Below are 13,887 nucleotides of genomic sequence, written 5' to 3' on the forward strand. Positions count from 1 at the left end.
CACTTGCCAGCACTGCGATTGGCTGGCGACCAGTTAAGGGTGTACCCCGCCTCCCGCCTAAAGATAGCTGGGATAGGCTCCAGCAGCCTGCGACCCTAGTGAGGATAAGCGGTAAAGAAAATGGATGGATGGATGGACTTGCCAACACTAGTGATTGTGAAGGCCTTGGGCTGATTAGATTGACACGTCAGCACATCGACGCTAGCAGCAGATTGGACCCAAAAAAAAAATCTTAACATCCACAAGTAGTGAAAACAGTAAAGCGAAGAGCAATTTCAATGGAAAAAAATGGTGCCTTGAGGTACAAGTAACCCGACGTACGGCTTTGTCAAGATACAAGCAGTCATTCAGCTGATTTTTTGCGTTTAGTTGCGAGTGCAAATTTGAGATACGAGCGCTCTATGATAGCAGCACCCCAACTGATTCCAGAACAAGCAGTAGTTTGGCAGTCAGTGTACAATTCTTCTTCCAAAAAAGGCTTTAAGCTGTTTAATGCCACTCCGAGTTCAAGTTTACTGTCAAACAAAATAAACAGAGAATTAAATGTTGTGTATTTAAAACATTGATTTCCAACCTTGATGGAGCCAAGGTACATATTTTACAATTGAAAAATCTCACGGCACATCAACAAACAAAAATGTCACAAAAAGTGGACACATTAATTACTGTATGTACTTCCTGCCATCAAATAAAATATCATTTATTTGTTCTGTCTGTCACTATGCCTCACTGGCATAAATAGATGAACAAAGATACATCATTGATTTTTTGATCAATTTCGTAAAGTTTTCTAATTTCCCACGGCACACCCGAAGAACGCTCACGGCACACTAATGTGCCCCGGCACACTGGTTGAGAATCACTGATTTAAAACAACCAAACAACTTTGCCTTAAGACTGCCACCGCTATCTTATTGCTAACACAAAATAGAAAACGCTATAAAAGGGCTAACACTTTGCATGGATTGTCGCGGCGTTATAATGCAAACAGATATTTGAACACAAATGGTGGAGCAACACATGGACAGACAATATCACAATACTCACAGGAATATGTTCTTTATGCTCTGTGAAAAATGACTAATATTACAGCAGTTTATTGACTCACAGTAATTTTAAACTGTTCTTCTTTTGTGTATGCATAACTGTATTATACTGCCCCCAGTGGTGAAGGCGGGCACACCAGAAGGAGCACCACAATGAATAAGTCATGAGGGACAAACTGTTTAATACTTTACATTGTATTTATTTATGCTATTACTGTTTTCATAAAGTATAATATATTATACAGTACCATTTTCCTTGTTCAAAACACATTACAAATGATTTTTTTGTTTTGTTTTGCGGGGAAGCTGGAACGTATGAATGGAATTTGCATTCAGTTCAATGGGGGAAAGATGATTTGAAATAGTGTTTTGGCTTACAAGCATGGTCATTGAACAAATTAAACTCGTATCTCAAGGCACCACTGTATTAAAATTGAGATCTGTGCTTCTAACTGTCATTTTGGTGTGAAATGGAATTTATTCAATCTCTGTACAGTTCGTTTATTTTTATTTTTTGCATGAGTAATTTCTCCTCAAAAATGAAAAAAATATAGATTAGCGTTTGTGTTCATTACGTTTGTCATCTACTCCCAGAGGTTTGTTTTTAATCAGCACAGCGTCAATATTCCATCTCCTGATTCCCTTCATGCAGCTGGTGATTAATAGGCTATTAGAGAGGAATAAAAAAAAAAAAAGCTCCCAGAGGAAATTATCCTCGGCAAAGTATTTTGTAACAAGTGGAACAGCTGACTAATTAGGGCCGGTGCAGAAATGAGGAATTGTTTGTAACCTCTTGAAATTGGCCTGACCTCACTTGCGTTCTTGTTAGAAAAGCCGCCGCATGTGCGAGAGACTCGGCCCGATTCGACTCGGCTCGGCTCGACTCGGTTCGACTCGGCTCGGTTTGGCTGGGGAAGTGGCAGGCGTCGAGATGCGCGTGCGTGACAAATGGTTCGACAGGTGTGGCCACGGTTGCGCCAACAGATCTGTTACGTTCTCCGTTCAGTTGGCTTGGATGTCGGACCAAATGTCTTTCTCAACATTGAAACCCCCGTGATCACACATGATTACCCCTCTGGAATTGCGCATATGCTGTTGTCTGCTATTGTGCACGTGCTGGGAAATTGATATGAAAGTTCCTAGTGTGCGGGTGGATGTGCGCATATAATCAAGGGTGTTTGATTTGTTGTCAAATGGATGAAGACTGAGTGTGTGCGTGCGTGTGTGTGTGTGTGTGTGTAGGGGGAGGGAGTAGTGACAGTGGTGTGCTCCCGCCTCACTGAGCCCCTCTGGCAAAGAGAGAGCATGTGTGTGTATGTGTGTGTCGGAGAGTGAGAGTGAGAGAGAGAGAGAGAGAGAGAGAGGGTTATGTGTGAGTCTGTGTGAGCACATGAGAAAAGGAATGATTAATCCAGTGGAAAGAGACTAACATTTTGTAAGAGAATGGCAAGAAAGGGATGCAGTTATCTCCTTGTTTTGGATTTCATGGAAAAACAGAAATCTTTTTTGGGGGTCCATCGAAGTAATAACTAAGACCCTTGGAAGATCAAGTCTTAAAGAGCATGTGCTGTATGAAACCCAAAGGACCAAAGATGGGGTTCCTCTGGTATCTGAGCAGGTGAAACGTCCAAGTCAACCAACTTACTCCTCAGGTGGACTAAATATCAACAAGGTGACTTCCCAAAGGGAGCTGCAGCCATGCTGTGTGGTCTGAGGAGAGACTCCAAGAACAGCAATGGTAAGAGCGCCACTCTTTCATCTTCACCAGGTCACGGGTGTCATCTTGTGTGCCGTCGGAGAGGATTTGAGGCGAGAGCAACGCTGTGGTTGAACATGAATGTCGAGACTAAATATAATAACGTGAGTGTCAGCAAGCGTGTCGAGCCGGCGCATCTCGCCATCCTGCCATGTGTAACGTGGACCGATATAGACTTGAACCAGGCCTGGGTTTGAGAATCAAGTTTGACATCTGAAAATAGCAGCACGACTTCATCGCCACATTTCTGCCACACCACTAGTCGCATATTTAACCTACATCCTAATGTGATGGCAGGAAGTGCTCTGATTTTAAACCAGGATTTAATGTACTCATCTTATGTATATTCATAAAAGAATCCACAATTAGAATGGTAATGACAAGCAGCTCTCCCGGCAAACTCACAGAGTCACCATCGGGGCTGTTTATTAATCAGTTTCAGCGTAAAATCCTAAGGGTGAGTGATGCTTCTCTTAAGCCTTCAGGAGGAAGGCTCCAGTGGTGGCCCATCACGTGCAGCACGTTGGGTCCGCGTAACCCACAGCTAATGTTGCCTTTTGACTGCAGTGACAGCTGCTGGACTGGCAAGGCCCCCAGTAATCTGTGTGGTATTAAAAGACCTATAGCTTCCAGATGGCTTTATAGTTCACTAACAAGTTCTCGTTATGAAATTTTGCTCAAGAAAATGAAACTGCATGGCAGTCATTTCCAATAATATCAATCCGTTTTGGAGCAGTCGGTAAATTACTAATTGCCCTGGTTTGGAACGCCCCCTTTTCATTGTCAAAATCGATACACCGCCATGTCTTGTTGTGACATCAGCGACGGAACTGGAGAGCAAATTCGCCGCATAGCTCATGTGGACAAAGGAATGTACTATACTACAAAGTGGCAGTGTTTACTTATATTTTATATATCATCACTCTCGAGCGGACTCCCCCCATCTCCAAAATGACAACTTTTCAGGAAAAAAAAACAAAAAAAACATTTTGCTTGAGTTTTCAAATCCCGCTTTGTTCAAGTAGGTATTACACCTTGAACACCATTCCACACTCACAACAACACAATGGCACCCCAAAATTATGTTCAATCGCTAATTTAACATGCTAAAAATAATCACAAATTTATTACTGTGTCATTGATTAAAATGGTACAAACATGGCGCCAGCTAGCTGTGCCCATCAAAGTCCGCTGCAGTCACATGACGCCATCAACATACAAAAAGCCTTTAAAAGCAAACGCCTGTGTTGCGTCAACATCCCAAACTCTTTTTCAAAGGTCATAGAGCCACAAGTGATTCTATAAATAAAAACAAAAAACAGACAAAACCTGTGTATAGAGACGGACATGAATTTGCATGAATTTCCTTCTGCAAGGAAGCATTTCAGCAGTTGAGTTTAACAAAACAAGTCTACTCAAATGTATCTAACCTAATTATTTTCTCTTGTTTTTTCTGGAAAAAAACAACAGCCAGACTTTCAATACAGGCGACAATTATACCGCAGAACACGTACTAGTTTAATAAGGAAATGTGCTCTTCTTCCATCACTGATGTCAGCAGGCTCCCGCAGTTTTCGACCTAAATTTGGGTAAGCCAAAATCTGTCTGAAAATCAAATATGTCATCAGAAAGCAAGCCCGGGAAAAAAATTACAACTGCATCTATTTTTTTTTTAAGAGTCCAGAACTATGGAATAAGTGCCAATGTTCACAACATTAGAGAAATCCTTTGAGGCGTTTTCCCAAGATATCATGTTTGTAATGTATTACTTATGATGTGTATGTGTGCTCTTACCTTGGGGCTAGCACGCTGGTTATTTGTGCGAGCATGTGTGTGTGAGGTGTATAAAATACCATGTTATGCATCCATCCATCCATTTTCTGAGCCGCTTCTCCTCACTTGGGTCGCGGGCGTGCTGGAGCCTATCCCAGCTGTCATCGGGCAGGAGGCGGGGTACACCCTGAACTGGTTGCCAGCCAATCGCAGGGCACATAGGAACAAACAACCATTCGCACTCACAGTCATGCCTACGGGCAATTTAGAGTCTCCAATTCATGCATGTTTTTGGGATGTGGGAGGAAACCGGAGTACCCGGAGAAAACCCACGCAGGCACGGGGAGAACATGCAAACTCCACACAGGCGGGGCCGGGGATTGAACCCGGGTCCTCAGAACTGTGAGGCTGACGCTCTAACCAGTCGGCCACCGTGCCGCCCCATGTTATGCAAATGTATCTTTTTCTTTACATCACAGTAAAATAAACAAAATATATTTCTGCGAATTAGCTATGACTCATGCGGCTGTGTGAAAAACCAAAGAGTTTGCTTCTTGATTCTTTGTATCCATGTCAGAGGTTTCAGGTCACAAATGCTTTGACAGAGCCTCAGTGCCTCTCAGTCAACTCCACAGTGGATGGATGTGGACACTTGATGTGGCTGAGACTGAGAAAAGACTGTGAGTTTGATGGCCTCAGAGCAGTTCAGTCCTATTGGTCCCCTTGTGTGTATCGTGGGGAGCTCAGTTTTGGCTGTTAGGTCTTGGCTTGGTGACCAGAAGATGGCAGGTTCAAAACGTGCTGGAGAGTTGCCAGCTCACTTCCCGAGTGGAGCCGAGAAGCCCTTGAGCAAGGTGCACAAAGCCCCCAACTGCTGGGGCTGCCCCCCGTATTGTTTTTGCTCTTCCTCTTTCAGTTCCCAAACGTTTATTGAATGTTGTTAAAGAAGAAGTGTAAATATCTTGTCTTTGTAGTGTATTCAATTAAATATAGGTTTAACATGATTTGCAAATCATTGTATTCTGTTTTTATTTATGTTTAACACAACGTCCCAACTTCATTGGAATCGGGGTTGTAATATTAATATAATAGACAGTGGTAGTGCTGCCTTAAGATATTCATGAGATACAGAAACTTTTGAGTTTTTCAAGATACAAGCTGTCGTTGAGCCAATGTTTTTGCTTTGACTTGGAACAAAAATTTTAGATTTGACTAGGGCTGTCACCATCCAATATATGTAAAATCAATTATTCTATCGATTTTTCGATTTATTGTAATTGAAAAAAATCGGATACAAATTTTAAGTTTATTGAAAAATAATTTTTAGCCGATTACTCTTTATTAAGTGATTATTGTTTAATGATAAAACAAAATGGAATAAACAACATCCATCCATTTTCTGAGCCGCTTCTCCTCACTAGGGTGCTGGAGCCTATCCCAGCTATCATCGGGCAGAAGGCTGGGTACACCCTGAACTGGTTGCCAGCCAATCGCAGGGCACATATAAACAAACAACCACTCGCACTCACATTCCCATTCACATTCACATCTACGGGCAATATAGAGTCGTCAATTAACCTACCATGCATGTTTTTGGGATGTGGGAGGAAACCGGAGTGCCACGCAGGCACGGGGAGAACATGCAAACTCCACACAGGCGGGGCAGGGGATCGAACCCCGGACCTCAGAACTGTGAGGCAGACGCTCTAACCAGTTCTCTACCGTGCCGCCGGAATAAACAAACAACGGAATAAATTTTTCGGGTACTGACAAATGCAAAGGAAGGGCTACAAGTTTGACACTTCTGGTTCAACTTCATGTCAAAGACAGGTTATTCATACTACAGCTGAAAATAAAGATTATTACAATAAAATATTAAAGTGAGTTATTGTTTCCATAAATTGATTAGGATTCAGTTACTGGTTTGGTCCGTAACATAGGCAAAAATGTTGATCACTGTTTTCCAAAGTAGAAGCAGATGTTTGCAAATGTAATATTTTGATGAAACAGAAAGAAAATCAGGAGGATTTGGACAATTTTAAATTAAACACTAGTTGTCGATTGATTTGATAATCGATTAGTTGTCCACTGATCGTTGTATTGTTGCCCCTCTAGATACGAGCGCTGAATGGTGGCCGTGAACTCAACTTACTTCACAACAAGCAACACTTTGGTAAATGAACAATTCTTCAAAAAAAAGATCCTTCAAGCTGTTTATTGATTTATTGTTGAAATAAACATAAAGCAAAGAGAATTATACATCACGTATTTTAAACAACCACATAACTTTGCCTTATGAAGTCTATTTGGCCTAATGATAAGAAACAACAGCTATTTGAACAAGCAACACCTATAGCCAGACAATATAGCAATACTCTCAGGTGTATATTCTTTATCCTCTGCGAAGAACAACTACTGTTACTGTGGCTTACTGAAGAGTGACCGTCTCCACGTATAGCCGTATGCTTGCCTCCAAGTGGCCAAGGCTTGCACACCAGAAGGAGCATCACAATGTCCATTAAAGCAAATATTGTGGGACATTATTTAATTTCGTTTACATTCTACTCAATTATGTCATACTGTCTGTTGGGCGGCACGGTGGTCTACTGGTTAGCACATCTTCCTCACAGTTCTGAGGACCCGGGTTCAAATCCGGTCTCGCCTGTGCGGCGTTTGCATGTTCTCTCCGTGCCTGCGTGGGTTTTCTCAGGATACTCCAGTTTTCTCCCACATCCCCAAAACATGCCTGGTAGGTTAATTGAAGACTCTAAATTGCCCAAAGGTGTAAATGTGACTGAAAATGATTGTTTGTTTATATGTGCCCTGCGATTGGCTGGCGACCAGTTCAGGGTGTACAACCCACTTGCCCAAAGACAGCTGGGATAGGTAAAGGAAGTAAAAATAGAAGCTAAGATAAATGAAGGGAAATAATAATGAAATATTTAGTGAAAGCAAAATTAAAAAGGTGGGTCTTGAGTCTGTTTTGGATACACATCTCATATTGGATGTCATTAGATTATATACAGTACTGTAGAGATCTTGGTTGAGCCTAACAGTGAGAGTTTTGATTTTGATGACTTTGTAAAGAATGTTTCGATCCAATGAGGACTTGACACATGCAGCTCTTCATCACTCTTGACACTGTGCTCCGTCACCGTCACTGTACCGGGCTGCCGAAAAGGTGATGCGCAGTGAACACAATGTGTCGAACGGACAATGTGTCCTGGTCGACGTGACTGCTGACATGCTTGTGTAGCTACGTTTGGCTTTAGACAGCCAACAGGGCCACTGCTAACATACATACAGTGTGTTTCCGAAATGCTTCCCGCTGTGGAAGCAGCAAAACACTTTCTTCTTGCAGAGAAAATTGAACACTCATTGTGAAAGTTCCACTAAATGACTTAAAAATAATGATTTTCTCCCCATGCACAAAACAGTCCATTAACCACGTTATTGCATCAGGAGTATCCTCAGGCTTAAGTAGTTGCATAGAACCCTCTTGCATATGCTGAAAATACATTTTCGTGATGAACTAATGCTTTTCAATGGACTTTTTTGCACATTGAAGACACGTCTAACCTTTTCATTGACTTGTGTAGTGGTCCCAGGTGAGGGCTGAGTTGGGTCTAGTACAGAAAGTACATAACGAATTAAGCAACTGACTTATTCAAGTTTAACCCCAATCCCAGCCCCCACATTACCCAAGGTGCAGTTCAGGATTATAAAAGCGCGAGCATCTGTCATGAGGTGCATAATGGTTTGTTCATTTGGCCATCTGCCGTAGAGATTCTCTGCGCATTGAGCCACAGTGCCTCCTAACATACCTACTTGCTGTCTCCTCAGATGAGGGACCATACGCAAAAGGAAACAAGCAATCCGGGGCATCTGACCAATCACATTTCTCCCAGAGGCGCAGCCTTTCAGGTACAATTTAGTCAAACATGACTGTCTGTGCATCACTTTTGTTTTCTGTCTGTGGCTTGATGCATGCATATGCACTCACCTGCATAATAAACCACTGATGAGATTTCGAAAAAAAAAATCCTCCAGCTTTGCTAACATTGTGAGCTAACAAAAAGTGCTAAATTAATTAATGATAACAACTGTATGTGTTTTCTTCAGAATGGATTAAAACACAATGTATACAGTGGGTACGGAAAGTTTTCAGACCATCTTAAAATTTGATCTCTTTGTTATATTGCAGCCATTTGTTAAAATCATTTAAGTTCATTTTTTCCTCATTAATATACACACAGCACCTCATATTGACAGGGTGAAAAAATTAATTGTTGAAACGTTTGGTGATTTATTAAAAAAGAAAAACTGAAATATCACACAGCCATAAGTACTCAGACCCTTTGCCGTGACACTCATATATTGAACTCGGGTGCTGTCCATTTCTTCTGATCATCCTTGAGATGGTTCTGCACTTTCATTGGAGTCCAGCTGTGTTTGATTATACTGATTGGACTTGATTAGGAAAGCCACACCCCTGTCTATATAAGACCTCACAGCTCAGAGTGCATGTCAGAGCAAATGTGAATAATGAGGTCAAAGGAACTGCCTGAAGAGCTCAGAGACAGAATTGTGGCAATGCACAGATCTGGCCAACGTTACAAAAATATTTCTGCTGCACTTAAGGTTCCTAAGAGCACAGTGGCCTCCATAATCATGAAATGGATGACATTTGGGACGATCAGAACCTTTCCTAGAGCTGGCTGTCCGGCCAAACTGAGCAATCGGGGAGAAGAGCCTTGGTGAGAGAGGTAAAGAAGAACCCAATGATCACTGTAGCTGAGCTCCAGAGATGCAGTCGGAAGATGGGAGAAAGTTCTAGAAAGTCAACCATAACTGCAGCCCTCCACCAGTCGGGGCTTTATGGCAGAGTGGCCCGACGGAAGCCTCTTCTCAGTGCAAGACACATGAAAGCCCACATGGAGTTTGCTAAAAAAAAAAAACGACTCCAAGATGGTGAGAAATAAGATTCTCTGGTCTGATGACACCAAGATAGAACTTTTTGGCCTTAATTTTAAGTGGCATGTGTGGAGAAAACCAGGCACTGCTCATCACCTGTCCAATACAGTCCCAACAGTGAAGCATGGTGGTGGCAGCATCATGCTGTGGGGGTGTTTTTCAGCTGCAGGGACAGGGAGACTGGTTGCAATCAAAGAAAAGATGAATGCGGCCAAGTACAGGGATATCCTGGATGAAAACCTTCTCCAGAGTGCTCAGAACGTCAGACTGGGCCAAAGGTTCACCTTCAAAAAAGACAATGACCCTAAGCACACAGCTAAAATACCGAAGGAGTGGCTTCAGAACAACTCCGTGACTGTTTTTGAATGGCCCAGCCAGAACCCTGACTTAAACCCAATTGAGCATCTCTGGAAAGACCTGAAAATGGCTGCCCACCAACATTCACCATCCAACCTGACCGAACTGGGGAGGATCTGCAAGGAGGAATGGCAGAGGATTCACAAATCCAGGTGTGAAAAACCTGTTGCATCATTCCCAAAAAGACTCATGGCTGTATTAGCTCAAACGGTGGTTCGACTAAATACTGAGCAAAGGATCTGAATAAATAAGGCTGTGTGATGTTTCAGTTTTTCTGTCAATATGGGGTGCTGTGGACTCTAAATTGCCCATAGGTGTGAATGTGAGTGTGAAAGGTTGTTTGTTTGTATGTGCCCTGCGATTGGCTGGCAACCAGTTCAGGGTGTATCCCGCCTCTTGCCCTATGATAGCTGGGATAGGATCCATCACGCCCGCGACCCTAGTGAGGAGAAGCGGCTCAGAAAATGGATGGATGGATGGGGTGCTGTGTGTACATTAATGTGGGGAAAAATGAACTTAAATGATTTCAGCAAATGGCTGCAATATAAAAAAGAAAAAAAATTAAGGGGGTCTGAATACTTTCCGTACCCACTGTATATTAATCTTTCTTGTAGCAGATGACAACAAACAATCCTCCTAAATTAGGCCCTGGATAAATATCTTGCTTCTCCGAAGGAGCCTTTCACGTCACCAATATCTCCATCTATCTGTCAATCACAAACCACGGTTGACGGATGTCTTTTTACATTTTTTTTTAACGTCATGTCGTCATCCATGGAAGTCGCAAAAAGGTACAAGCCTATTTTGACAAAGTTAGGAGTAGAAATTGCAATTTATTTTTTCAAATGGAGAGAGTCCAAGTAGAAAGTCGTCAGAAAAATAAATGCTCAAGTAAATACCTGAAAGATCTACTTAAGTACTGTAACACGATACTTCCTACTAAAGACTTGATGATGACAATAAATAGACACTTGCATGCTAGCATCATTAAAAAAAAAAAAGATTGATTCAAGTAATGGTTCACACTCCTTAATCTCCTTATGACAGAGAAAGTGAAAAATGAAGGTTTGATTGTGTGGAGCACGAGGCTAATGCTCCATCCGTATGTTGGGTCCACAGAGGAGTACCGAGGAGTGACCACAGTGGATCTGATGAAAAGGGAAGGGAGCAACCTCGGCCTCACCATCTCCGGGGGCTCAGATAAGGACGGCAAGCCCAGAGTGTCAAACCTACGGCCAGGTGGGCTGGCTGCCAGGTGAGATCTCCGTGCACTTTGTGATGCAGCTGAGAGCGTGTAGCCACGCCACGCTGTCCGCACCGCTTACATCTGCTTGCACAAACATGCTTGTGCCGCAAAAGTTACACGAGCTCACCGGGAGCATATTCGGTGTTGTGTTAAGTCAGCTGGATGCCAATAGAGATTTCATTCTGCGATTCCTTGTTTTTTTTTAATGACGCAGAGAACCTGAATGGGATTTATATTCATATCCATATTTCTGTCAGATAATCAGTGTTGGGAATATTACTTGGGAAATGTAGCTGCTTACAATTAGTTACCCTCTTGAAAATGTAATAGTAGTCTAATTAGTGTAATTTCAATTACTTTATCTAAGTAATGTAACTAATTACATTTGATTATGTTTTCATTACTTTTTAAAATTTTGAATGAATGCATCAATAGTTCCAGCCCACCCCCAAAACACCCAAATTATGTTTTTAAACATGTTTTAAAAAAAAAAATGTCATCAACAGAATTGTACTGTATGAAAGCACACAGTGATAGCATTTGCTCTCACGGCACCGAGTGATGTGAGTGCAAAACACGACTGTACCTAATGTATTCTTTTTCTTCTCTTCTGTGGGGTCACTTGACGATTGGCAAACCGGCTTAACCAACTGATATTGTAATTCCACTGCAAGGAAACCAATGTGAATTGATCGTGGCCACAGTTTTGCTGCTCCCATCTAGCAGCTGGGGTGTGTAATGAACGACCTGTATTGTTCACAGCCAGGTGTCAAACTGGAGGCCCTGAGTCCAAATCAGACTTGCCACTTCCTTTTACCGTGGCCTGTGAAAGCTTGAAAAAGATGTGCTTCAATAAAACTTCTCAATACTTCTAGTTAAATCATTACTCGTAAGCACTCACCTTAAATGAATGTTTAGGACTTTGATCCCACCCATTTTCCTGAAGCCAGCCACACGACAGCAAAAGGTCGTGGAAAAAGTAACGTTTCGTGATGATTAAGCAGCGTGTGACATGCTTGGTGAACGTGTGAGCTAATTTACTGAGTGGAGAGTCATGCGGGCAGACAGGAGAGAGACTGGCGGTGACACTGTGTGATGAGAGCCGACCGGATGACAGGCCAGTCGGCTCTGCTTGTTAGCATGTCTGTTCGCCCGCCTCCAGCGTCCATCGGCAGCAGCCTGGAGGTGAGAAAGGAAAAGAGGTCAGAAGCATTCAATTAATTAGCCCTGCAATGAGTAGCAAGATGACTCGAGCTGTCACATGAGAGGTGACATGTACGTGGACATTCTCAGGGTTTCCATTTGTATGATGACGAGCTTTCATCTGCAAAAGTTCTCTCTGCGATATGGCAATTTGCTTGAAACAAAAAAAGAAATGCAAAGTGAAGACATGAAGACGGGAGCTGACGTCTGGAAATGTGTTTCTGTGACTTAATGTACTCTTTCAAAAGAAATTCTTGCATAAATATACTATCACCTCCCACCAGGAGTGACCAGCTGAATGTAGGAGACCACATTAAGTCAGTGAATGGCATCAACCTGTCCAAGCTTCGTCACGATGAGATTATCAGCCTGCTGAAGAACATCGGGGAGCGAGTCGTGCTGGAGGTGGAGTACGAGCTGCCTCCGTTACGTACGTCAAGTCTGCCTGCACATGTACATGCAGTGCATATAACAAGTCTACACACCCCTGCTCAAATGCAAGGTTTTTGTGATAGAAAAAAATTCCACCAAGATAAATCATTTCTTATTTTTTTCCCACCATTAATGTAACCTATAACCTGAACTTTCTTTTCAAGAAGGGAAACCGCTGATGTAATGTGGTTGCACAAGTGAACACATCACAAAAACCTGGCATTTATTCAGAGTTGTGTGTAGATATTTATTCTTCATATTCTCTGTATGTACTGTATATTATGCCTTGTAAATGCCTGTTCTTATTCAGTCTCATTTGTTTTCCTCTCACAGTCCAGAATCCATCAGGAGTCATAAGTAAAACTACAGAGATGTGTTTGCTCAAAGAGGGCAACAGTTTTGGCTTTGTCATGAGAGGTACTTTCAATGTTGTTCAATCTTATTTTGTTATTCTTTATGATTATTAATCGTTTGTTGTTTCGGTCTTCTCAGGGGGGTTTCATGAGGACTGGCGCAGGTCTCGTCCTCTGGTGGTGACCCACGTCAGGCCGGGGGGTCCAGCTGACAGGTATGGACCACGGTAATAAAGCTGTGAACACATATGAATTGTTTTCAGTGCATCTTATGCTACAATCGGTCATGAAAAACGTTTTCAACATAGCTTTTACAAAATGTACAATGTACAAGATGTGTTTTGCCTCATTCTTATGAGGACAATCGACTATTGCAAATGAACGAGTAGATTTTTAAGAATGCAGCTTATAACTAACTAACTAACATTATGGAGACTATTTTGTCTTGAAATGGTGATTTCATGGAAGCCACTGGAAGTGTAGTTTCACATTTTTTAAATATCAAACCCCAACTCTGAGTAGTTATTTAGGTGATTTTTATATTAAAACAAAGAAATCCAAATGTTTTTTTTTTAACAATGCTTTAGGTATTGAAGTTGTTAATGCCATCTTATTGGAATCGGATAGCTTTGATGAGTAACTTATTTTTTTCCTCATGTTTTTTGAGCCAAGGCACATATTTTACATGAGCGGAATCTCATGACACACTTCCAAACAAAAAGGTCACAAAAAGTATAGCTGGTGAAA

General features: G+C 42.0%; 1 protein-coding gene across 8 annotated transcripts in view; it reads left to right on the plus strand.

Annotated features, from left to right (window-relative positions):
* LOC133472021 (glutamate receptor-interacting protein 2-like) overlaps window positions 1–13,887 on the plus strand; it is a 42,384-nt gene that overhangs the window by 1,611 nt on the left and 26,886 nt on the right. For 3 of the 8 annotated variants that reach the window (XM_061762813.1, XM_061762311.1, XM_061762482.1), the window contains exons 2-6: window positions 8,419–8,499; window positions 11,026–11,161; window positions 12,640–12,785; window positions 13,121–13,204; window positions 13,280–13,367. In XM_061762813.1, the coding sequence (XP_061618797.1) occupies window positions 8,419–8,499; window positions 11,026–11,161; window positions 12,640–12,785; window positions 13,121–13,204; window positions 13,280–13,367 (535 nt within the window). Of the gene's footprint in view, window positions 1–2,346; window positions 2,785–6,690; window positions 6,749–8,418; window positions 8,500–11,025; window positions 11,162–12,639; window positions 12,786–13,120; window positions 13,205–13,279; window positions 13,368–13,887 lie in introns of those variants that run through there. The other 5 variants (XM_061762395.1, XM_061762561.1, XM_061762646.1 and 2 more) reach the window with 4 other exon arrangements.

This window comes from Phyllopteryx taeniolatus, chromosome 1, assembly GCF_024500385.1.
Source record: "Phyllopteryx taeniolatus isolate TA_2022b chromosome 1, UOR_Ptae_1.2, whole genome shotgun sequence".
NCBI lineage: Eukaryota > Metazoa > Chordata > Actinopteri > Syngnathiformes > Syngnathidae > Phyllopteryx > Phyllopteryx taeniolatus.